At 40.5% G+C, this 26,876-nt stretch overlaps 1 protein-coding gene across 2 annotated transcripts; it reads right to left on the bottom strand.

Annotated features, from left to right (window-relative positions):
* Nucleotides 1–525: 525 nt before the first annotated feature.
* Nucleotides 526–26,876, bottom strand: LOC113454755 (GDNF family receptor alpha-4-like). 2 transcript variants are annotated; one of them, XM_087924136.1, is made up of 8 exons: nucleotides 26,619–26,876; nucleotides 11,980–12,273; nucleotides 9,309–9,401; nucleotides 7,899–8,232; nucleotides 7,405–7,514; nucleotides 6,655–6,789; nucleotides 4,936–5,066; nucleotides 526–4,705 (listed from the first exon to the last, which is right to left on the bottom strand). In XM_087924136.1, exons 1-8 carry the CDS (start codon nucleotides 26,653–26,655, stop codon nucleotides 4,562–4,564), a joined length of 1,278 nt encoding a protein of 425 aa, XP_087780262.1. In that variant the 5' UTR covers nucleotides 26,656–26,876; the 3' UTR covers nucleotides 526–4,561. The 2 variants fall into 2 exon arrangements, with proteins under 2 accessions (XP_087780262.1, XP_026581881.2); XM_026726096.2 differs by having other exon boundaries at nucleotides 25,987–26,619.

The raw sequence follows: 26,876 nt of genomic DNA, 5'->3' as shown, positions 1-26,876 counted from the left end.
ACTTGTTTTATTACTCAAACTTTCCTAGTTTTATGAATTTCAGATAAGCAGAAGAGACACCTAGGATCCACTATATTTTCTACCAACAATAGAATATGCATACTGTATCAACTGGAAGCTCCTCCAAGGATTCAAGAAATAATGTTAAATCAGATGTTTTTCCAATTCTGTAGTCATGTGAACAATTAGCTCTTAGCATTTTCTACATCTTAATTAGCTCTAACATATGGAAAATCTCTAAAGGAAACTTAATTCTTGCAATGTGAAAAAGAGTGTCTTTTTACTTCATGTCTTTGGGGGAATACCTCTCTCATGTAGTAACAACCTACTTTCAAAAGGAATAATATTTTCTGGGTCTAGTTATATGCACACAACTGAATAGTGCAAACAGAGATGAGGCTATAGGAAGAATTCTGTTTTCATAACTGAGATTAAGTGCCGTCTGTATTGTAGAATCATCACAGAGGTACTGACATTCAATACATCTCTTGCTGAATTCTAGCGGGGAAAAGAAGATGCCGAGAGTTGTAAAGTAAACTTTATTTTTGACATTATAAGCTGAATCACATGTACAAGATATTGGAATTTTTATTACAGCAATTCAGAATACTCTCACTTCTTTTATGTTTGCCAAGAGACCTAAGCACTGTACTGTAGACATTTGATAACATTTTAGGAATGTCTAGTGTTCTGCAGTTTCTCCTTTCAGGAGAGGCATGGGAGTTGTTGATGTATTCAATATTATATGAAATAAAATCAATATAACCATATAAGAAGTATGAAATAAGTATTAGAACAATGTAAGTAAATAGAGGAGGAACAATACTTTAGCTGAAAATGCTCACTGGCATGTCCTAGTAGGCCAATGTTCCTGAACCATGGCAACTTTAAGATCTATGGACTTCTCCCAGAATTCTCCTGTCAGTAGAATTTCTGGAAGTTGAATCCATATAACTTAAGTTGGCACAGTTGATAAACATTGACCTTGGTAGTTGTAATACCACACTTTTCAACATCTTGTTCTCCCACTTAACATATACATAGGAAGTATTTGAAGCCTGTGGAATGATTGGGACATTCTCCTCCAATCTAGAGGAAGGATAGAGAAGTCTAAATGTGTCTTCTTATTTCCCTAGGTGTGGATGGACCTCAAGAAACAGAAGTGCAGCCCAAGTGAACAAAAGAAAGTTCATCTAAGTTTTGTTGATGTACATGCATGCTAGACCAGGACCACACCCTTGAAAACCTATAGTTTACTTAATTCATTATACACTGCTCAAAAAAATAAAGGGAACACTTAAACAACACAATGTAACTCCAAGTCAATCACACTTCTGTGAAATCAAACTGTCCGCTTAGGTAGCAACACTGATTGACAATCAATTTCACAATCAATGTTGTGCATATGGAATAGGCAACAGCTGGAAAGCATATTAGCAAGACATCCCCAATAAAGGAGTGGTTCTTCAGGTGGTGACCACAGACCACTTCTCAGTTCCTATGCTTTCTGGCTGATGGTTTGGTCACTTTTGAATGCTGGCGGTGCTTTCACTCTAGTGGTAGCATGAGATGGAGTCTACAACTCACACAAGTGGCTCAGGTAGTGCAGTTCATCCAGGATGGCATATCAATGCGAGCTATGGAAAGAAGGTTTGCTGTGTCTGTCAGTGTAGTGTCCAGAGCTTGGAGGTGCTACCAGGAGACAGGCCAGTACATCAGAACGTGGAAGAGGCCGTAGGAGGGCAACAACCCAGCATCAGGACCGCTACCTCTGCCTTTGTGCAAGGAGGGACAGGAGGAGCACTGCCAGAGCCCTGCAAAATGACCTCCAGCTGGCCACAAATGTGCATGTGGCTGCTCAAATGGTCAGAAACAGACTCCATGAGGGTGGTATGATGGCCTGACATCCACAGGTGGGGGTTGTGCTTATAGCCCAACACCGTGCAGGACGTTTGGCATTTGCCAGAGAATACCAAGATTGGCAAATTTGCCACTGGCACCCTGTGTTCTTCACAGATGAAAGCAGGTTCACGCTGAGCACATGTGACAGACATGACAGGGTCTGGAGACGCCGTGGAGAACGTTCTGCTGCCTCCAGCATCCTCCAGCATGACCAGTTTGGCAGTGGGTCAGTAATGGTATGGGGTGGCATTTCTTTAGGGGGCCGCATAGCCCTCCATGTGTTCTCCAGAGGTAGCCTGACTGCCATTAGGTACCGAGATGAGATCTCAGACCCCTTGTGAGACCATATGCTGGTGCGGTTGGCCCTGGGTTCCTCCTAATGCAAGATAATGCTAGACCTCATGTGGCTGGAGTATACCACAGTTCCTGCAAGACGAAAGCATTGATGCTATGGACTGGCCCGCCCGTTCCCCAGACCTGAATCCAATTGAGCACATCAGGGACATCATGTCTCGCTCCATCCACCAATGCCATGTTGCACCACACTGTCCAGGAGTTGGGGGATGCTTTAGTCCAGGTGTGGGAGGAGATCCCTCAGGAGACCATCTGCCACCTCATCAGGAGCATGCCCAGGCATTGTAGGGAGGTCATACAGGCACGTGGAGGCCACACACACTACTGAGCCTCATTTTGACTTGTTTTAAGGACATAACATCAAAGTTGGATCAGCCTGGAGTGTTTTTTTCCACTTTAATTTTGAGTGTAACTCCAAATCCAGACCTCCATGGGTTGCTAAATTTGATTTCCATTGATAATTTTTGTGTGATTTTGTTGTCAGCACATTCAACTATGTAATGAACAAAGTATTTAATAAAAATATTTCATTCATTCAGATCTAGGATGTCTTATTTTTGTGTTCCCTTTATTTTTTTGAGCAGTGTAGGACAGATGTTCAGTTTTGTAATTGCCCTGTTATAACTCTAGCTCTTGTAAATCTATTATGAATGTAATAACTACAGAAAGTCAATCATGGAAAACAATGCTGATTTTTTTAAAAATTATCTTTACCCATTTACTTATTACAAAATTTAATTTTAGGGTTTTCCAATTCTTTGCATTTTTGTCACGTATTCTTAATGGAAATTGTAGTCTATTCCTGTTGTTGCAAAATTATTAACTTTATCTAAATGAATTCTATAGCTCCCCATCTTCAGAATTTGTACAGAAGTCCAAATGTTTAATTCTAGTCTATAATATGTTCTAATATTTTATTTTACAAACAGAATTGTTTTAAAAATTATTAATAAGATTTAATATTGTTATATTCCTTCTGATAACACTTATCATTTCTTGCCTTTTTTTAAAAATAAGCCATGCTTTCAATTTTTTTTTTACAAATATAATTGCAAATTTAAAAAGTTGGGACAAATCCTTTTATAATTTCCATAATAGGTGCCATTGTTTTACAGCAGAATGGTGTAAGAATCTGTGCAAGTAAGAACTCCATTTTTTGATAGTAAGTATACAGTAAATGAAGATGAACCTCCATCCTTCACATTCAGAAGACAAAATCTATGCCACAATAAAAAAGTGCACAACATGCTAAGATGTAGAGAATTATTACAATTATATGTTGTGTTATAACTTTGTTATAGAATAACCACCACTATGGAATGCAGCAGTCTTAATCCTTGCGCATGACAGGCAACTTCACAGCCAAAACATTCCAGTTCTTTAGAATAAGGAAAGAGATGCAGTGAAGAACTACTGGGTTTACTTGATAGTTCTTTCAAAACTTGAAGGTTTCTCATGGCAGTGTCCATATAAGAAATGTAAATAAGTAAATCTATAAACAGCATTTACAACATACCATTGCAATTTAAAAGAACAACATATAATATCACAGTTTCTACACCCACAATTGTCAGATCATGGATAACTTTTAATTCTACACAATGTTCAGAAAGATATGTAAGGAGATGGATGCTAACTTATGGCAAACAACATTTGATGCATCTAGGAATCTGTTGTGCGTAAAATCTTAGCTTGCATGCGGACTCTTGTGAAAATCTGGATTTCATAGCTATTATTAAGAAAGATCCATTTTATTGAAAAAAATACATAAATCCATCTTGGCTCAGGTGATTTAAATTTCCTTAGTTAATACATTAAGATTACTTGGGCAAACAAGAACCCATGTTCAGTATCATGCCCTTAATATAATATTTTTGCCTTGGCTGATTAGAAAAAAAAAGACTATTCTACCACATAGTCCTGAAAACAATCCAGATGTTGAGGTTTTTCTTTGGCCAGAAATTGTACATCATTTAACAGACTAAGGATGACCCAGTTTTTCTTTGTCTTCTCAAGGAGGATCTTGGAATATGAAATTTTTACCGTGATTTAGATTTTAAAAACTAGTTCCCTAGAATCTCCTATCCCCTTGCTTTTTTTTTTTTTTTGAGGAGGAGGTAATCTGAACTCCCCATTATCTTCCACTGGCTTCTATTGCAGCTGTGTACAAAAATGAGTCAAAGAGCCACTGTGCTGATAGAAGATTAAACAAATATGCAGGGACCAATGCTTCCTCTCTGCATAAAACTGTCATTTTCCCCTTCTCAAGGAAATATACAATAGTAGCAATGAAATTCAGGTTAGGTTAAGGTGGGCCAAGAAATAAGAAGACTAAGGTTAAGATCAAGATGAGTGAGGAAAACTGAGCTCTGGGATATTCAGAATTTCGGGTTGATTTTTGGTTGAGGGTAAGAATTTCTGAATCTTTCTTCTCCTTCTCCTCAGGTTCCTATAAAGGAAGGGAGACAGAGAAAGAAGGAAAACATTAAGTTCTGATTGGATATATCTCATTTAAATTCTCTCTTCCTCCCCTTTTTTTCTGTTGGATGTTCTGGAGGCCTCTTTGGGTCAAAGGTGAAAATCTCTCAGAATATATTTAACTGAAAGCTGGTAATTTTACAGTCATATAACATCTCTGAGTTCAGATACAGTATTGTTTAATTAACATAATTAACTTACCTGATACAGTTTTTCAGTGAACATTGTGCTGGTGCCATCTCCTTGAATGTTGGAGGAAGGGGTGAATTGAGGGTGGTCCTGCACCTCCTTATTCTTTTGGCCAAGATTCATCTGATATTGGATTGCACTATCTGTAACACAGTGAATATGGAGAGTTCAGGATCTTTAACTGCTCATACATCCATTATACAAATTTTGAGCCATTGGCTGAAGGCTCTAGCTTTAGCAGAGTAAATATGCTGTGCATATTTTTTCACAAGTCTCTATCAAAAATTAGCAGTCATTTTCCATACTTCTTTGGCTACACAGAAACCTGCAGTTTCTTTATTCATCAATTTTTGGATTTAATGCAAGAGCATTTTGGCAATTAACTCACTGTAAATTGCTCTTGATCAAGAAAACTATCCCAGTGTAATATATCACCAGGCTTGGCAGGGATTAGAATTTATCAATCAAGTTCAGGCATATGGCTTTCTTCCCTTCCAAAGAAGATAAGATAATTTAATAATGAATCATAATTAAAAATTAATCAAGAAGCACAAATAACTTTTTTTCATAAGCATTTTTTTTTCCAATTTAAAAAGGCGAAACACTAAGAATTGAAACCAATAACCTCGCTTTTATAATAGTGAAAAATATTTATCTTAACAAGGCTTAACTTTCTAAACTGCATAAGTAACGATGGGGAAAGAAAACAAATATACTTGTAGTGCTCAGGTGACCGTCTCTTTCCAGTATCAGCAGAAAGAAGAAGTTGATGCCTACTGAACCATCAACTTCTCTTACTGAATGCAGATATATTAATAAAGTAACAATTATTAATTATGATTAATGAGATAAAGATACAATACACAATATATTGTATATTGCTTATTGCAATATATTGCATCCGAATAAAAGTTTAGTTTCAAATTTTCTTTCCAAAATATGAAAGAAATTAAAGGCATTGGATAAGTTGAAACTAGGGAATGAAGGCAAGAGCAACATATTTTTTATATTTTCAATATTCTTTGAGATTGCAGCAAGGTCTAAATGTTAAAAAATGAATAAATCTCATCTGAAGTCTCTGAATGTGGAATCCTATTTCAGTATCCTAACAGTACCAGGCAGATCTGTCCTCCATGAATTTCTCCAATCTTTATGAATATCTGTCATGAATCTGACCACCATTGAAAGACTGGTGGGATATACACAGTGGTGGGATTCAATTTTTTTTTTACTACCGGTTCAGTGGGTGTGGCTTGGTGGGCGTTATAGTAGGATACTGCAAAATCTCCATTCCCTGCCCACTCCCGGGGGAAAGTTATTATAAAATCCCCATTCCCTCCCTATCCCACTAACCTGCTTTCCAGCTCCATTCTCCTGTGCGGGGCAACAAAAGACCCAGCTGACCCAGGTGGGACTCAGGAGGCAGAGAATAGATGGGGGCAGGGCCAGTCAGAGTGGGTATTTGCTGATTCACTGAACTACTCAAAATTTCTGCTACCGGTTCTCCAGAACTGGTAAGAACCTGCTGAATACCACCTCTGGATATACATGGAGTATTTATTAAAATCTTCTAGCAATAACTTTCAAATTTAATTTTACACTGCATACATACTGTAAAATTAAACTTTCATTTCTCTATGGAATCCTCTGCCAATCTATTTCATTGGGAAACTTTTTGGGGTTAGAAAAATCAAGATCTACCCCGGATATTCATATTCAATATTGACTTACTGAGGCACTTGTTTCTGGAAAATAAGTTAAAGATTTGATCACAGTCCTCTTTATTATTGCCACTGTTTGTGCAGGAACACCAAAGTGTGATCTCAGTACTGGAATTGCTCACATAATTGGGGGTCAAAGGTGTACCTGTTTCAAATAAAGCAATAAAATAAAATCAGACAACCCAGAAGAAAGTAGGTCAGGTGTTGTTGCCAAGAAAGCTACATTGATGTGTTCATGAAATTACAAGGTAATTTTAATAGTTTTAAAAGATAGTTTTAAGGAATCAAGATAGTTTTAACAGAGATTTACCTTCTAATTCATAAACCAAAAGGGCTGAATACAAAAACCACAGAACTATTTTCTTTAAATGTGCAATAAAGCTGGTGAATCACACTTTTTAGCCAGCACCCTAAGACTACATAATTCTGATCTGGAAATAAGCTGGTTTCAATAAACTTCCTGCACCACCTTTTTGTTAGAGAAATTTCGGTCCATATAGTGTATTGATCGTCATTTAACTGCCTGTGTTGGGGATATTCTACAGTGAGACATTAAGGACTATTATCAAAGATGAAAGCATAAGTCTTGCTAAAATAAATTAAAAGATGTATTGATTTCAGCACCCTGTTGCTAGAGGTAACTAGGCAAAGGATTATAGAAATAGAGGTGTCTATGACAGGAGTATGGAGAACCGTTTGGACAGCACTGGTGAAAGTCAGAAAAGATTTCCCAATAAACTCCATCAGATCCAACACGTACCAATCATCTTCATGTAAGCCTGCAGGCATGCTGCATAATTCAGTGCAGAGCAGCCATCTGTGAATGTCTGTAATGATTTGCATTTTTCTTGGAAACCAGCCAGCCGGGATCTGACAGGAGACACAATTATCAGAATGACAAACCCCTTTATTAGCCCAGAAATTATTTATTAGTTTTTCCAGTATTTGATAGGGTAAATCAAAATCAAGCAATTTTCTTAAAGTGGGAAGTTGCACTATATTTTCCCCCATTTTCATAAAAATAATGAAGGATCTTAGAGATTGTAGTGAAACACTGCTGTCACATGGGTGGACATGATACTAAACCCCTTGTGGCCACTTCTGGATGGGTTGTGTGAGCATGTGTACTTTTTAAATAGGTACATCACGCCTATCAGAATTGTAATGCATCCATTTTACTAATCTTATAGACATTAATATTCAGATGCCCATATGCCATGAAACTTATTCAGATAATTATTCCATTAGACCCACCTGCAGACATTATCCTTGAGACAGGCTTCCAGCAAGAAGAGGCAGTTGGGCTTGATGCTGCTCAGGAAAGAACAATCTGGGACAATGGTTTTCCAGCGTCGTTCCCCACAAGATTCATCTTGGCAAGGACAAAACAGGAGCCTCTTGGTGAAATCAACACCAACCTTCTCAAAGAAGTGCCTCAGACTTCGGTGGCATATGCGTTGGTCACAAGGGTATCCTGTACCGCAGGCCTGAGCATACTGTGAGCGCTGACGCATGCATTTGTGGTCCAATTGGCAGACATTAGCAGCAAACAGGCAGGCATTTGAGCTACCTTTGGTTCTATGGGAACCTATAAATCCATAGAAACACAAGGAAACACAAGGAAGTAACAGTAAACTCTAGAAAAGATTTGCCAAAGGATATTAAACAAAAACTGCCAGAATTCTGACAATTGCCAGGATCTCTCTACAATTCAAAGATGAATTCTTTTTCTGTTTAACCCATCTCTTTTTCTGTGTGTTTTATATTATGTCAAATTTAGGACAGAAAGCTCCTTGGGACAACTCTGTAAAAGTGCCATACACACCACTGGCTTAATTAAATAAATTGTGAAATAAGAAAAAAATAAGTGGGAATGTTTGAAATAATGCCTCTTCCTTCTGCAAATCTATAATATTTATTGAGTGAATTGAGAACTGCATGAGGAAGGTAGGTTCTTCAGTGTTCAACATTTTTGTCAGTAGTCTGAACAATAGTTGAAGTTATAGTCAAGTGGATAAACTGCTGGAGTTGGCAACATATCCTCTGGACTTAGATGATTTTGCAGAATAAAAGAATTGGGCTGGGAAACGGTTGTTCTTCAATTAGCTAGTTGAAAAGGAAAAGGTGTCTGGGGAATATTCTTTTGGAAACTGGAAAGAAGAGCAGAAAAAAAAATCTGAGAATATAATAAGATATAATTAGATGTAATAATCTTATGTGCGGAGATTATAAAGTGAGGGATTTGGAAGATACTGTACTTTTGGTTTTAGGTGGCATCTTGTTTTGCATTGATTGATAGTAGAAGATATAATTGTGGAGACATTTTATGGGTGAGAATCTGATTTTGGAAAAAATAATTAGAGATTAATTAGAGTGGAAGAAATTTGGCTTCTCTTTCTGTGAAAGTAATGGTTTTGATTAGAGTAGAAAACTGGGGGTTCAAAGAAGTGTCTTTGTCTGCCTCTATGTCTTAATGTTCTTGAAGCCACCTTTAAAATTGCTTGTCAAATTTTTGCCTATATCTCAGATCTACCTTATATGCAATTTATAGGAAAAAAGAGGCCTGAATTTATTTAACTTCTTTGTACGATTTTTTTACTACCTTAGTCCTAAGGGATTATAGGCAGTATGCTAAAGATTGCGAATGGTTGATAAAAATTCTACCTGAGACACGAGTTGCCAGCTTGTTGTATTTTGTCTTCACAGCTTCTTTGTTTGCTATATCCCTATGGGGAAGCACCTCCAAATGAAAGTCATCTGTACAACATAAACAAATATAATTTTATCTGCTAAAGTACTAAAAGGTTCCCAAGAGATTATGAGAAACCATTATCTAAAAACAAGAGTTTTAGAAAATGGGCTTGCCTGATCACAGCAAAGGTACATTATACAGTTTACACAGTGAACAACACAGTTAGTTTGGGAGGCAAACATTATAAAAAGACAACTGGTCTGTATATTAACATTATTAAACTTAATAATTGCTAATATCAGATTATAATATATGGTAGAATTATGCTCAAAGTTACTATTTATCTAAAACAAACAATATGAAGCAGTGTAATGTTTTAGGTTCTTAACATAGATTCCAGAATAAAATTGTTTCAATTATTTGTCTTCACATTATATATGTAGGACACATATCCGTGCTAATTGTGGTTTAGATCATGAAGTGTTGGTGGTGAAGGTTAAAGCCAAAGTGTGTGCCATCAAAAAAGCAGTGCCTGGAAATGGTCTCTGTTCCAGTGGTTCGAGTCCTAGCACTGTATGATGGGAGTAAGCTCCTGTCACTCGTCTCAGCTTGTCCACCTAACAGTTTGAAAGCATGTTCTATGTGAGTAGGTAACACTTCAATGGGGGGGGGGGATGTTGGTACTCCATGCAGTCAGTCAGATTCCTGCTGTTCTGAACCTTCCTAGCGGTGCCCATTTATAAGGCAGCTGGAGCAGGGGCTAGGATGACCCTGCAGAAAAAGCCACCTGACTTTCTTTCTGGTGCAAAGCCAGCTCTCCTTCCTGTGGTGCACTTTGGGAAGCATACAAGCATGTCTTACAACAGAGCTGGTAAACTGACAGATAAGCGCACCAACGTGCCTACCGTCCCTGTCCTATTGTTTCTTTTATTTTTCTTTTATTTTTCTTATATGTACTCATTTCATGTATTCATAATTATGTATACACTTTTACTTATCTCGTAAACAATTGACAAATAAATAAAATAAAATAAAATAAAATAAATAAAATAAACTGCTACTCTGCAATAGCACTGCAGTCTCCTGGCTAAATGAAACAATGCCATGTGCTAATAATAATAAACTATGGTGCTGAAGAAGGCACCTGTGTGGACAGCAAAAATGACCAACAAGAAAGTACTGGAGTGCATAACACCAGATATGTCACTAGAAGGAAAAAAATCACAAAATTACATCTCAATTATTTTGGCCATGTCATGCACAGACACTCACTGGAGAAAGTAATTATGTTTGGAAGAGTTTGCTGTAAAAGAAAACAGGCTGCCAAAGAGTATGGTAGCTAGACACAGTCAAAGCTGACACAACCAGAGAATAGAAAAACTCAAAGGAATAGTGCAAGATTGGAAGAAATTGAAAGACATAACTGAACAGTAACATCATCATCATCTGGGATTAACTAGATTTTCTTTGATTAAGTGGCAAGACATTTAGCACATCCTATGAGATTACTATATAAAAGATAGGTGCCCTGCTTTTATCTCCAGGGAGAATTATACTGTGCCTCCTATGCTAATGTATCCAGTAACTTGCTCAGATACAAAGATCATTTATTTCTATCCATTAATGGTCCTTTCCCGAATTACCTCTGACTTTCTGTCAAAGAATAGCTAAATAAGTATGTACATTTATATTTATTCCATTCTTACATTTTACACTTCCATTTATTCAATTTTGTTCCACTCTAGTATATTACAGCATATAAATGGAGTATATAGCAATAGCAATAGCACTTATCTACCACTTCACAGTGCTTCACAGCCCTCTCTAAGCAGTATATAGAGTCAGCATATTTCCCCCAATAATTTGGGTCCTCATTTTACCAACCTCGGAAGGATGGAAGGCTGAGTCAACCTTGACCAGGAAAGGAATGTGTGTGTAGGAGGGGGGAGTTGTGAGAAGGGGATCTGTATGTGTGGGTAGTGCTAAATTTAAACCACAATGGGTATAAAAAGGGACAACAGTCACATATTGACAGGTGACCTCTTGCTTAAAGGGAATTCATCCAGTATGCAATAAAGATTTTTAGCTAGCCATGCTGTGTCAAGCATCTAGGTAGTTTCTGTTGAGTTAGAACCAGGGAATCTGCCAATGGGATTCCAATGGAGATATGTACAACAAAAGTCATCTTTGCTCTCTCCTGTAAATAGCTCAGTCTGAGGGCTAATCTTAAGAAAAGAGGATACTTCCAAATGGGGCCTTTGAGTCCAGTCCTTCACCCTTTTTCCTCTTCCTGAACAACAACAACCTCTTTGTCCTTGCCAAAATGTGGCATTGTAATCCTTATCTTTTAAGGTATAAAACATATGCCTGTAATTGCAAGCCTAACTTACAGATTATAACTTCTTATGATATACAGTGCTCCTTATGGTCCTGAGCATAAGAGGGTTGGACTTCAGTCTCCAGCTTCTTTATTTAAAAGTCTCAAATGGTAAATCTGGGAAAGACCGTAATAAGATTGCAGACATTGATGCTAGTTATTTTCCTCTTAGGTCTAAGCATTTATTTCTACCAGAATGTTGGGTATTTTTTTCTGTTACCTCTAGTGATACAAGAAAATCAATCATCATCAAGTTTCTATCACACCTTGTGTTAAAGTTGAATGAACAGCCCAGTAGATTTGCAAGCACCGATCTTCCTTCTTCTGTGCATGTTGATGACATTTGCAGTGCTGAAAATGACTATTTCTCATTTTTATTTGTGCCTCTGTGCATCTGTTCTTGGCTTCATGGTGCAGAAAGATGTAACTGTTCTTAGAAAGATGCTGGGAACAGTTTTGCAAGATCTGATAGGTTGCACTGCAGGAAGGCTCAGCTAGACAAAGGGTCTCAGCTGTTACACAGTTGTTTGGCTGCTCAAAGGACATAACTTGAAATCCTCCTGTTTGGAAAAAAGAAGGAATGTCATTTTATACAGTATATACATACTGCAGCCAACTTCTCACCTCATACTGTTGGTTACCAAAGAAGCCTTCCAAATTTCATATTCTATTTGGTTTCAAGTGAGTCAAGTTCAATAATTCCTTCATAATTATCTAGATTGCATCAATTAAGAGCTTTAAGAACAGCTGAAGAATGATGTAGACCTGCTTCACTTAAAAGCAAGGAATTCTTGGTAATAATACAGTATATTATAAAACTCTTACACAAGTCTTTAAAAACTTTGCAAGGATAAGCTGGTATCTGAACTTGATTAATATTATTAGAGTTTTTTTGTGGCACAGAATCTCTTTTAAATTTACTTCAATGGGGCAAGAAGAACTGATCATGAAGATATCATATAGGTAATAGTACTAATGTTAAAATGATAGTAAATGACAGTAAATAAATTATAATCTTTCTAGATTATGCAGGCACAGTTGTAAGCATACCGCTACATTTAGATAAACAAGTCCAATTAGTAACAGGTTTTTGAGGAAATTGGTAAAATTACCCAATCATCTTTTACAATAAACTTTTTTGATTATTTATTTCATATTTCCTGAGAAATATAAATGAATTCATTGGTTTAATGTGTTATTAATAGATTAGTCACTGTAAAACACTGAAAATGGGGCAACATCAGAGTGATCAACATTCCATGACTCCATGAAATACAACTTTTATTCAATTAATTCAATTAACTATATTAAAAGTATGTGCATTTGTTCTGGTTAAAAATTAAGCACAACAGTAGAGTGTTTTTGGAAAAAATCTACAAAAATATTCAACTGTGAACATCATTTATTAGCTATATTAACAATATTCTTACCAACAGATTAGCTTGATCTGTACAAATATCATTTTGCTTTGAAATTTTAAATATGGCTAGTTAAAATGTCTGTATTAAGAAATGCACATACAAACATGATGTGTGATACTTTTATTCCATTTTAATTATTTTTTATTTTCTGTTATTTCTTAATTTTTTAAAAAATTACTTTGATGTTTTGATTCTTTTTTATATATAAATCTTATTTAAAATTTTAAAGAAAACATAAAAATCAACACAAACTAATACAGAATGAAGAAAACAAAGAGAGAGAAAAAAGCCAAATTACAGAAAGAAAAGATAAAATGAAAGCTTTTGATTTCCTCTGTAGTAAATATAAGAATTACAAAATTGTATCTTGCTCTAGGATTATAAAAAAACTCATTTACTTCTATTATCTAATTTCTTTCTAATCATCAAAACCACATCATGAGTGCATTTTTTCTGTTTAATGCAAAAAACATTAAGTCAGTCACAAATTTAGATATTGCCTTTTCTCTAATCAAGAAAGACAATTTAGCCATCTTTGCAAATTTTGCCATCTTCACCAACCATTCCTCCATTGCTGTACAATTTGAACATATAATAATCTCACTGCAGCTACCATATATAGAAACAAAGTTCCAGTAAGAAGTTTTTATTTCTCAGTAAAAAGCAAACAAATAACAAACATAACAGAGATACTAATGGTTCAAGTATTCATCCTGCAATCAATTTTTCATCCCTGTTTTCTAAAGAAGCTTTCAAGTCTCAAGTTCTTTTATTCTAATTTAGAACTAAAGGAGCCTTGATGTCATTGCAGTCCACCAACAATGGTAACAATGTTTGTTACCATTTAAAACATTTTCATAGTTATTCAGTATAAATGGGCATTGGTAGAAGTTACCATGAACGCCCTTTCTATCTATGCTGCGAGAGCGCCCAGGATGGGTTGACTCCTTCCTATGATGTCATTTAGCTGAGTCTGTACTAAGATATAAAAGCCAGCCCCCGGGAGAGACCCCAGCTTTGGCGAAGATACTTGACAGACTGAAAGGTGTCTCTGAAAGCCCAAAATAAATACAGAAATATGTCTTACCCTCTCCGGACGAATCAAGGGAGGGGCTGGTCTCTCTCGCAGCATAGATAGAAAGGGCGTTCACGGTAACTTCTACCAACGCCCATTCTTCTCCATGCTGCATCGAGAGCCCAGGATGGGACATACCAAAGCTTGCATGTCCACAGGTAGGTCCTCGTCTGGCTCATCACATCGACTGTGGAACCACTCGTTGAAGCACCCGTCTGCCGAATGCTGCAGTCGCTGAGGCAAAAGCATTCAGACCGTAGTGTCTGATTAAAGGAGACAGGGATATCCATGTGGCTGGATGACAAATCTCCTCCAAGGATGCTTGGGTCACCCAGGCAGCAGAAGTGGCTATGCTTCTAGTAGAGTGCGCTGTCAGACCTCGGGGAATTGAAAGGGCCGCAGCTTTGTAGGCCTGCTTAATGCAAGACCTGACACACCTGCTAATAGTAGGAGAAGAGGCCTTGTGCCCCAAGTGAGAAGGGAAAAAGGGAACAAACATGGCTTCCGACTTCCTGAAGGAGGAAGTGCACTTAATGTATATTCTAAGAGCCCTTCTTATGTCTAGTGTGTGCCACTGCCGCTCTAAGTCATGGTGCAGGAGAGGACAGAAGTCAGTAAAACAATGTCCTGGGACCTGTGAAACCAGGTGTTAACCTTCAGAATAAATGAGGGGTCCAGACAAAGAATAACCCTATCATCGTGAAAGGAACAAAGGTCTTGTCTGATGGAAAGAGCAGCAAGCTTGGAAACCCTCCTGGCAGAAGTGATGGCAACAAGGAACACTACCTTCAGAGTCAGGAAACGGAGAGACACTGTTCTAAGGGGTTCAAAGGGGGGCTTTGTAAGGGCATTAAGGACCATCTGAAGGTCCCAGGAAGGATACCTGTGATCTACTGGAGGGTGCAAGTTGGAAGCCCCTTTCAAAAACCTCCTGACTGAAGTGTGATGGGATAAGGAAGGAAGCGAACTCCATGAAAGGACCGAGGAGAGGGCCGCAACCTGCCTATGTAAGGTGTTGGGGACCAAACCTTTCTCCAGCCCATGCTGAAGGAAGCTAAGAACTTCTGCCAACTGGGCTGAAGCAGGAGAAAGACCCTCCCTGAGCACCATCGGGAAAAAGCCTTCCAGGTGGCATCATAGATGCGCCTTGTAGAAGGTTTGCAAGAAGCCAGGATAGTGATGACGACCCTTTCAGGAAGATCAGCCTCCTCTAGCCGCTGCCGCTCAAGTGCCACATGGTCAGCTTGAACCACTGGGGCTCTGGGTGGAGCAGGGCCCCCTGGTGAAGGGAGATTAGATGGGCTGGGATCCTCCAAGGAGAAGCCACCAATAAGTTGACCAGGTCCGCAAACCAGGGCCTCCTTGGCCAATAGGGTGCCAGGAGGAGGAGCTCCGCACGTTCCTCCAACATCTTCCGAATTACTGCCGGAATGATGGGAAGCGGGGGAAAGGCATAGAGGAGACCCTTGGACCATCTGCACCGAAGAGCATTGGTCCCCTCTGCTCCCTGGCAAGGAATCTGGTGACTTGGGCGTTTTGAGGAGTGGAGAAAAGACCCACCTCCGGTGTTCCAAATCTGAGGGAAAGATCCCTGAATAGAGACAGAGGAATGGATCATTCTGCCTGGTCGACTAGGCTCCTGCTGAGCCAGTCAGCCTGGGAGTTGTCGACCCCAAAGATGTGGACCACCAAGATCGACAACAGGTATTCCTCTGACCATAATCCCAACCGTAGAGCCTCTCTCATGAGGGCTTTGGACCTCGTCCCCCTCTTGCCGGTTGACATGAGCCTTTGTGGCCATGTTGTCCGTAAGGACGAGAACATGAGAGCCGGTCACTGATTGCCTGAAATGCTTGAGCGCCAAAAAAATGGCTCTGAGCTCTAGCCAATTTATGGGAAGGGTCTGCTCTGATCTGGACCAAACGCCCTGAGGTATCTGGCCCTGCATATGGGAACCCCAACCCAGGGGGCTGGCATCGGTGGTTATCACTAGCCTGTCTGGGTCCCTGAACAGGAGTCCCCTCCAGATTGACGGGGAATGCCACCAACTGAGAGATCTCTGGATTTGTGGCGGGAGTGAGACCTTGATGGATGAGTAGGGTAGGGAAGCAGGTAGAGAAGCAGGAACCATTGGAGGGGTCGGGAGAGGAGCCGAGCCCACAGGACGATGCCAATACAGGAAACCATCTCCCCCAGAAGTTTGGACAGCAGCGACAGGGGGACAATTTGTTATTGCTGGATCTGGCTGATGATCTCTGCAAGGCTCTTTCCACGAGCTGGGGACAAGAAAATCTGGCACAACATGGTATCGATGACTGCTCCCAAGTGTTGCAATTTGGTTGTGGGAGAGAGCTGGCTCTTTTTGGTGTTGATGGAAAATCCGTGGCTTTGGAGACATGACAGGGTAATTTGCAGATCCCGATGGGTCGCAAGGATGGAAGAGGAAAGAATCAAAATGTCACCCAAGTAGCATTGGATCCTCACTGGAATAGAATGCAGAGATGCCACCAATGCTGCCAGAACCTTTGTGAAGACCCTTGGAGCCGATGAGAAGCCAAAGGGATGTGCTTGATACTGGTAATGGGTATTCTGATAAGAGAAATGGAGAAACTGGCGATGATGAGGCCAAATTGGGATGTGTAGGTAAGCCTCAGTGAGATCAATGGAAGAGAGGAGGTCGCCCTCCCGAACGCTCTCTAAAATAGAATGCAGAGTCTGCATTTTAAATCGCCTGTATTTTACAAATTGGTTGAGAAATTTTAGATCAAGTATGGCTTGCCACCCCCCTGAGGCTTTGGGAACAATGAAAAGGTGAGAGTAAAGACCACGTCCCCCTTGAGACGGGGGAACAGGTTGAATAGCCCTGATGTCAAGAAGGTGCTGAATGGCCTGATTCATGAGGGCCTGCCTGGAAATGTCCCGAGACACAGGACAGATCAAAAAAATTTTGGTGGGGGGTGGGGTTAGGAAGTCCAATTGTAACCCTGACCTAATAGTGCTGAGCACCCAGGCGTCCGTCGTTGACTCCTCCCATTTGGAGGCAAAAAAGGCTAGGCGACCTCTGATGGGTGGGGAGAACGAGGGATTACTTAGAGCAACGGAAGGAATGACCCCCTCCCCCCCGAAAGGGCCGTTTACCAGTAGAAGGTGGTTGCCTGCCCGATGCTTCCCCCCATGTTGGTCTTGGCATTGGGAGTACGGCCTGTGAGAGCGGGGAAAGCGAGATGAGGTCTCCGCTCGGAAGGCAGGAGGGTGATAAGGAGCAGAGCGATAGTCGGCTTACTTCCCAGAGAAAGAGAGAATTTTACGTTTATCTCTGGTTTCAATGAGATAAGGTTCCAGAGCATCGCCAAAAAGCTTGTCGCCTGCTAAAGGAACTGAAGCCAGCTTCCATTTTCAGCATGACTCCGCCTGCCAATTTTGGAGCCATAAAAGTCTTCTTGCTGCTACAGAAGATGCCATGGCCTTGGATGCAAATTTGGCGGAATTGAGAGTGGCATCCACAGTGAATTCCACCGCTGCAATAATCTTATTACGGTCTTGGTGAGACCGAAGGTCAGAAGCAGGCAATCTATTCTGGAGTTAGCGCAGCCACCGTATGGATGCCCTGGTGAAGAAGGATGCTGCTGTTGAAGCCCGAACAGCCCAAGCAGCAGCCTAGTGATTGTGCTTGAGGGTCTGTTTGGAACGTTTATCATCCAGTTTCAGGATATCTTCTGGCTCCGTGGGAGTAGCAGAAGATGAGAACGAGGCCAGAACCGGAATGTCAACAGAAGGCACTGCCAGGGCACTGCCAGGGCATTGACATTAAAGAAATGCTTATCTAGAGAAGATGGGCAAGGACGTGCCTAAGGAGAAGCGCACTGTTTCTTGACCATGTCCAGGAACAAAATGGGAGAAGGCAAAACCCCGGCATGAACTACAGGCTTGAAGAAGAGCAAATCCCCTTGGCTAGAGGGATTTCCTTGTGGCTCAGGAGCCACTTCCTCTGGCGACAGCTTGGCAGTGACCAAGGCTTTGCTGAGTAATGGCCTGAAGAGAGTAGGTTTGAAGGGCACAGAAGCCTGTTGGAAATAAGACCCAGATCTGCTTAAATCCTGAGGATCTGACTGTACAGCAAGAACCTCAGGAAACCAGGATGGAGGATGGAAAGGCTCATAAATAACTTCTCCTCCCCTGGGAAGGCTTGGTTGGGGCCCACGAGTATCACCTGAAACATGCTGTAGTTGCACTCCTTTCTGTTGAATAGTTCTGTTGAACTGCCTCTCTAGAGCTACATGTCTGCGCTTCTCTGCCCTCAATTCAGCCTGAGTTGCCTTCTTAGCTTCTAAGCTAGAGCCTTAGCTTTGATTTTAGCAGCCACCTCCCTCTGGACTGATTGGGTGCATTGCCTACGTCTTTTTCTCCTATTGGCCTTAAGAGACTGTTCCACTGGGGGGGAAAGCTCTGCCTGAGCCTTATCTTGCTCCATTTGTAAAATAAAGGCTCTTGAGTTGGAAAGAAGCTGTTTAGAAATTTTTCTATTAATCCCCTTAGGGTATAAATGGCCCCCGGGCTTACAAAATGGCTGCTGACCTCGTGGTGGAAGGCTTGAATCCAAGATGGCCACTGACTACAGGAAAACAGGCTCCAAGTTTGAAGAATCTCTCCTTAGGCTATACACAGCCCCAAGCAAAGTCAGCAAGGGAAAAACACAGCAACCAGCTACACGATCAGCTGGCTGGAGCTCTTATCAGTTTGCCAATCGTGTTTACGATCGCTCCAAACTGCAGGTGTGGGCGAAGTCTGCAGACGCTGCCCAGCTTGCCTGCACAGAGCTCTGTGACGCTGCTCCCAACGTTGCAGGGCTCTCCTGAAAGAGCAGCTGCCCAGATCCCTGGGAGCTGCTTGAAGAGAGGAAAAAAGTACTGAAGATCGCTGGTGATTGCTTATCTAACAGAACGCTTTCAGAGACACAGTTACTGACCGAAAGGAGCTGAGTCAAAAGCTGAGGTCTCTCCTGGGGGCTGGCTTTTATATCTTAGTACAGACTCAGCTATGACATCATAGGAAGGAGTCAACCCATCCTGGGCTCTCGATGCAGCATGGAGGAGAATTAGGGATTCTTTCCCCTTGTTCATATAATTAGGGCTATACGCATGAATTTTCTTTTATTAATATGTGCATTTTTATTGGAGAGTTCAACGTTCCTATTTTAACCACTGTACTCTTATCTTTTGAATAATGATATTTTAGAATAGCAGCTGCTCAAGTTCTTAAATGGTAAAAGACAGGATTATTCTTTAGTACTGAATATTGAACCTTGCCCTTAGCAATGTTGATAGATTCCTTAGTTGGCATCTATCAACCTGTCCTTTTGGTATTCTGCTCTATAGTCCAATTCTTATGCTTTTTTTTCATACAACAAAGAGATGTTCCATGGTATTGTATTATATTTGAACCATTACAATTACCATGAATAGATTAAGTTATTTTAACTTAACTTCTGGCAAGTCAACTCCAATGTTGCGGCCATAATCACTGGAGAAGAAATATATTAACTTTGCTCTGTCCCTCTCTTCTACTTCTGCATTGGCCATGAGTTAATATAGTGGTAGCAAGACTTCGATCTAGCACAGTAGCATTGGATTCCTTGGTATAATTCAATACAGGTAGATTGCTCAGTTATTACTCATATTACTCAAAGTTTCAAGGTAGAAACTTTAGAAGTAATCCTGAATATAGGTTATCACCCAGAACATAAGTTATCACTAAGATCTTGTCCAAAATAAGATCATTTACATAAAGAGAGCACCACTTTTTATTTATTTATTTTGCATATGTGGGGACTTGAAATTTTAGAAAACATTTTATGACACAAAAATTATCATAAATCACTTTATGTCTGAATAAAAAGTATCATAAACCATTTCCTGTGATCAGCTCCTGATGTTTGACACTTCAGTGTGGGTTACTTTCAAGGCAGATACATGTTGTCTAGTTGCTACTGTAATTAAGTCAATCCATCTTCCCGTTTGTTGTTGTCCTTTCTTTCCACTTTTCCCAGCTTTACAAATTTCTTCAGGGTGTAGGTGTTTGTGTAATGTTTCCAAAATATGATACTCATAGTGTGGTCATTTGTGTTACAAGAACTCTAAATTGATTTGTTGTATTTTTCATTTAGTTTGGGTAATGAAATATCTGCAAAAAAATAACCAAGATCATAGAGCACCAAGAACCCCTAATTTCTACACTGAACTACAAATAACCTCCACTCCTTTAACCTCAAACTATCCACTATTGACCTCACCCCATTCCTAAGAGGTCTGTAAGGGGCGTGCATAAGTGCACAATCATGTCTACCATCCTTGTCCTATTGTCCCCATTTATTTGTACCTATTTCCTGTATTCTTACTCATGTTTGTACTTATACCTATTATCTTGTAAGCGATTGACAAATCAAATAAATAAATAAAAATATTATCTTTTATTGGATTTGTTTGTTTGTCCTGGGCCAGCTGTGGTTGTTTCAAGAATTGTCTCCAGTAATAAAGTACAAAAATATCAACATTCTTTCCATTCTTTGTTTCTTCAAATTCTAAATTTTGTTTTCATAGAGAATATACCAATTTATTTTTGGTTTTCCTTTGTTTTCTCAATTATTCAGCTATGATTTCTCTTATTACTTCGTCTTTTATAAAATCAGTTTGAACATCTGGCACCTCTATTTGCACGGAGAGTTGTAATTTGCATTGGATAATCCTAAGCATTAGCTTCCTAGCATGTGAAAAATTAATACAGATACAGATAATCAGATTTGGAAGGGGCCTTGTAGGTCATCTAGTCCATCCCCCTATCTATCTGCCATTTCTGACAAATGGCAGTCCAATCTCTTCTTTTTAGACCATCGCTGCAGTAGTCTTCGGGAGGAAAAAAAACCAAGCCCGGGGGGGGAGGAGATGCGGCTCCCCACAATCAGGCTTGCTGCTTCCTCTTACTCCGCTGCCCCTCCAAGGCAGTTTCAGCCCCTAATCAGAATGATTGGGGCTCTCCGACGAAAGAGCACGAATGATAGCCGCAGAGAGTTGCGATCTACCGTCTGTCGGCGAGGAGGCTCCACCTTCTTCGGCAGTCCAATCTCTTCTTGAAAGTCTCAAGTGATGACCCTCCCACAACTTCTGAGGGCAAGCTGTTCCATTGGTTGATTGTTCTCACTGTTAGAAAGTTTCTCCTTATTTCCAGATTAAATCTCTCCTTGTTCAGTTTCCATCCATTATTCCTTGTCTGGCCTACAGGCGCTTTAGAAAATAGCTTGACTCCAGGGGTGGGATATGACAGGGTTAACTATCAGTTTGGGATTTACGAGCTTCCCTGCCGGCTGCGAGCCATGCGCCTGTAAATTGTCATCAGCAGCTGCGTGCAGAGGAGCAGCCTTTGAAACAGCCCTCTTTTCCTGCTTTTAAAACTGCAGCTGTGCCTCGTTCGGCAGCTGAAGTTGAAAAATCAGGAAATAAAGATCAGGTAAGAGGTGGGCAGGCGGGCAAAAACATCAGCAGACATAGAACTGGTTCTACGTCTGCTGCCCTTCAGAGCTACCAGTTCTACAGAGGTGGACAGAACCAGTAGAAACCCACCCCTGCTTGACCCCTTCCTCTCTGTGGCAGCCCCTCAAATATTGGAACACTGCTATCGTGTCTCCCCTGGTCCTTCTCTTTACAGGAACCCAGTTCCTGTAACTGTTCTTTATATGTTTTAGACTTCAGTCCCCTAATTTTAATTAAGGATTTGTATAATAGTTTTCAAGGTCTGTTAATACTCTCTCTCTCTCTCTATCTCTCCCCCACCCCTCTCTCTGGCCTTGGTTCACAGATTGACCTCTTCCACAGTTGGTTACTATAGTATTCTTCAGATTTACTCACATTGTTTGTCAGAACCTTTACTCAATTTCTTGTAAATGCGGAATGTCTTCTAAGATACCTTGGATACAAGCATTCTACTGTATTGAAGTTTATTATATTCTCTCTATTTTTGTTTGATCTTCTCGGAATCAGTTTCCATCTGCTTACTGGCATCCTTTAACATTTCATCCTTTTGAAAGTTGGAATTTCCTTCTAAGATTATAAATCTTTTGAAAGACTTTCCTTGTTTATCCCTCTCTATATCAATATTTAGCAATACTGCTCTTTGTCTCTTCAAATAGCTCTTAAATTCCTTAAACAAGTTCCTTCCTGGTCTTTCTTGGATTAGCTTCTTTTCTCTTATTGGCAATTTCCACTATTTGATCTATCATCCAATTTGCTTCTTCTGTTTCTTGGTCTTTGGTTGTCTCTTTTTATGTTCAACCTTAACAACTTCTTTGATTTTACTCCACAGTTCTTCCAGTACTCTATATATGACTTTCAGGTTTTGAATTAGTTTCTGATGTTGCCCTTGAAAATAGTGTGGGGGGGGGGGGTTTCAAAATCGTATGGAAATGACCACCACATAGAAATTGGCTTTATTCTTCTGCTCTAGCTTAACTTGGAACTTGCATATGAGTAATTCATGATCTATTTATGTTCCTCAAATATGTCTATAGCATCGTTTCTCAAACAATTCCCACAAATTCCCAGGCAGATTAAGTAATAGAGGTTTTTAAATACCATTCAAACTTTTCTTTAAGACTGATTCAATAAAAAAGCCTCTTCTGTTTGTATTTTGTGTTATTACTTCCTATTTTTATTTCATTTAAGCTACATGCTATACTTTGTTTTGTACTTTAAATTTTGATAGCTAATCTACCTAACTGAAATCAGATTTCATAATTAGAATACAGTATTTTGGAATTTTGGAATTCCCCCAAAAGGTCACTTGAATATTTTGATTCTATATGCTGTACATAATATACATGTAAAGGAAAAATATTGATAAGAGAACATCGGTAGAAACTGAATTAGTGTATTAAAAGATATTTCTGCAATTGTTTAAAGATACATTAAGATATTTTGGAAATAATCTTGGATTTGTCAGTCAATGGAATACATCTGATAACATCGGACAGTATATTTTTTAGCATATATTTTCTTCATTGAGCAATGATACCTACAACCTATTTCACCAACCTTTATACCTCTAATTCACCACATGTTATGAGTTTGGGCTGGGATGATAAATAAAAATAAAAAGTAACAAATATTTCAGAGAAATGTCAAAGTTTATAAGGAGAGAATAATTATTTTTGCAAATACCACTTTAGTGGGAAGATAACAGCATTCCATGTGCCTCGGCATATAGTCATTCCAACCACATGATCATGGAAAGGTCTTCCTATAACGCAGGTTCCCTCAGCTAAGAAACAGAGATGAGCGCTGCCCCTAGAGTTTGACACAACTAGGCAGGGAAACATTTGCCTTTTTAATTGTTTCTCGCTATATATGCAATGTATAGAAGATATATATATATATATATATATATATATATATATATATAATATCATTTTAATATAGCATTTAATATAATAATATAATTATATATCATTTTAATTCTCTGCCAGAAGCAGCTAGAAAAGTCATAACTGTGATTTCCTCCATGAGTTCAATACAGAAAAATGTTAACAGACTTAATGTTAAAACAAGCTCTTTTGTACATAAATATTAGGTTCAAATTGCATGGTATACCCTTGTATTGTTTTGGGGGTTTGACTTAGTATGATGTGAGAACCTAGCCAAAGTCAATGGCAGAACTTAGCGAAGAGGCTACAATGTATTTTGCCATTAATTCTTTTCTAAAAATTACTGTTACAATGTGGTGTATTCATCTTGATGGCTATACAGTATATACTTAGTATCTGCACGAACTGGGACAACCCTTCTAAACAACAGTTGCTGGAACAAGATTGCCTCTGATCCTATTTGTTCCCAGCCGATGAACCACCATAGAAGCAGCAAACTATTCCAAATATGTAGTTCTTTATCAAAAGCTGAAGAACTACATATTCTTCAGTTCGAGTGAATAAGACATCTAGTCAGAGCATCCTAGAAATGTTGGGAGAATGTAATTCAGATTCCTATTCAGTCAAGAAGCTGACTTGGGGCTGGTCATTCATTGGTTCACACCTTTTGCTCAGTGATTATCTAATTGGTCTGTTTCAGACATAATACAATATGTTAATTCAGTCATTATGGGCTTAATGTAACAACCTTCTTGCAGCTTATTCATGAATTATATTTAAATAAATGACTACATTAGGCTGCCACACAATATTGTTGTGAAGGTAAAAGGGAATTGAGAAATGTGTGTATAGCATCTTTTGCTTGAGCAGGAATGATGGAATACAAATGCAGTTAACAACCTTTCCTATAAAGCTGTATCTCCAATTCTAAATTTAGCATTTGAGAGGAAAAGGATGGAGGAGAAGAATAGAAAAAGTTTGCTTCTTGGAACCCAGTTGCAAATGCCCAAATCTGGATATAATCAACCTGTCTTTTGCATCTTGTCAAATATAGGAACCCTACAGATCTTGTTCAGGATATCTGAATTCGTTGTGTGATTTATTTCCCTGGGTTATTAGCAAATTAAATATATGGGTTATTTTTAAATTGACTGGTCTCCTTCCTAGCATGGATTAAGTTGTCTAAGAACTGTCTATATTAGATTAGATGAAAGGATCTTCTCAAATGGTAACCTAGGATGAAAAATCCCTGGGTTCCAGGCATTGCTGAATTGCAACCCCCCAAAGTCAGCATCAGCATAAGGTATATTCAGTCCAACATCTAGTAGTCAAAGGTTCTCAATTGGTGTGCTAGGGAGATTTTTTTTTTCTCAGCCCAGTTCAGTAAAACTGCCCTGACCAGCATGAAAGAAATCACAGGAAATCTTCGGTGGTGGTTGAAGATTACAGGCAAAACGTAAACAACAAAACCCAAAATTATAAGCCTCATGAATGAAAACCCTTTGATTCAAATTCCCTCTTCTGAAAACACCGAGATCTAATTTAACTTAGGACAATTCTCTTCATATTACTTAAAGTGAATGAGTTGCCTGTTGTAAAGTGCTTTTACAACATGCTGGTAAACAGCTCTTTGGCTGGGAAAAACAAACCGTTGCTCTTTTATAGCTCGCAAAATCTTGGCAGGCACCTGACGAAAGTTTATGCACTGGAACTGCTCAGCCTGCCACTGAGAACGAAAAACTGTCACTAGCCCATTTTCCATTTCCACCTCCACCACCTCTCCCTACTCCAACACCTTCTCCTTTTCCCGCACAGCACCCATCGACAACGTCAAACCCAGGGACCCACCTGACCCGAACACACCCCAAGTGACCGGCAAATCACCGGAGAAGATCAAACGTCCCCCTCGGCCGCAAATCTGGATCACAGAGCCCGCGCTCGGACCAGAAATCTGGACGAGCCTCGAAGAAGAGACGCCTCGGCGTCCGATCCTAAGAGTGCTCGGCCGAAAGAAGCCTCCGAGAGGCAGTTTTATCTTAACAACCAACAAGCTGTCCCCAGAATTGCAACAAAAGCGCCCTTTAGGGCGAAGGAAGCGAGAAAGCCAAGAAGCGGCGGTCTTCGGATAAGAAGAAAAAGGCGCGGCGGGACACACACAATTAAACCGTTGCCCTAAAACGAGCGGAGGGTTGAAGAGAGCTGTGGGGAGTAAACAGACGGGATTCCCCGGTCTTACGCGACGTCGACAGCCCGGGCAACGCAGCCTTCAGCCTCCAGGAGTTAGTAAAATACCCCTTCCCTCCCCAATAGGGATTAAACCCTGCGGTGAAGGGGACGAGGGACGACGCTCCCACAGACCCAAATTTACCGGCTCGGTAAAGCAGCAGACCCAGCAGCAGGGGGAGCCCCATGGCGGAAGGGAAGCGAAGGAGACGTCCGCGCGGGTGGTTGTTCCGTTCCCAAACGGTCTGCGAAGGAGAGCTTGACGTGCCCTCCCGGTTCGGCCAAGCCCGGGCAGCCCAACCGCTTCTTTCCGTCCGACCTTCGCGGGGAACGTCCTCCTCTGGGCGCAGAGTCCGAACTGGAACTCGCCGCCAGCGCGCGCGCGAGGGAGGCTCGAGGGAGCAACCACCACCCTGAGGGAGTGCGCGAGCAAACCGTGGCGGCAGACAAACTGGCGGGAGAGAGGACTGGTGTGTGTGTGGGTGGGTGGGTGGGTGTGAGGGGGCGGAGGGGAGCAACCTCACGCGCAGCTTCTGTGAGGGCAACTGCAAGTTCCCTTCCAGTCGCGGGTGGACTGGGGAGGGGGGGGGGCGTGGAGCCTTGGTACGCCCAGTCGCATCCCCAATAGGACCGCGCCTATCGCGTTTAAGCGGTACTCTCAAAACCTCAAAGGAACCTGCTGGGCTGTGCCAGGACATCGCCTGGCCCGAGAAAACGGGCGGGACGAGGACGCCTCCCGCCCCGCTCGAGGCATCCCACCTCCGCCCGCCGCCGCACCTTTTCTGCGCTCCAAACGCTGCAACTCGTAGTACATGGGATTAAAACCAACATTGTTGGAACTTTGCAAATAGCAAATCAAACATTCGTCGCAGCCGGCGGTTCTTCGCCGTCTGGCACGTAAATTCGAGAGAGCAGGTGAACGGAGCAGAGAAATCTAGCTCTCTTTATCTCCGTCTTTCAGAGCCCGAGATCGCCAAACATGGGGATACAGTTCTCATGTTTTTACTCATTGCCCAGCCTGGGAATTTGTAGTCT

The sequence above is a fragment of the Pseudonaja textilis genome, chromosome 2 (genome assembly GCF_049901715.1).
Source record: "Pseudonaja textilis isolate UNSWEBS1 chromosome 2, rPseTex1.2, whole genome shotgun sequence".
Lineage (NCBI taxonomy): Eukaryota > Metazoa > Chordata > Lepidosauria > Squamata > Elapidae > Pseudonaja > Pseudonaja textilis.
Note: the sequence above shows the minus strand (reverse complement) of the source record. Positions and strands in the feature narration are given on the sequence as shown.

Excerpts from the sequence above, each read along its gene's own strand:
- LOC113454755 (XM_026726096.2), bottom strand. The coding sequence starts at position 26,539 with ATGTCCTGGCACAGCCCAGCAGGTTCCTTTGAGGTTTTGAGAGTACCG. Across the intron at positions 12,274-25,986 it reads TCTGCTGCTTTACCGAGCCG|GAGGATTTCAAGTTATGTCC; the intron begins GTAAATTTGGGT and ends TTTTCCAAACAG. Across the intron at positions 6,790-7,404 it reads GGCTTACATGAAGATGATTG|GTACACCTTTGACCCCCAAT; the intron begins GTACGTGTTGGA and ends TATTTGAAACAG.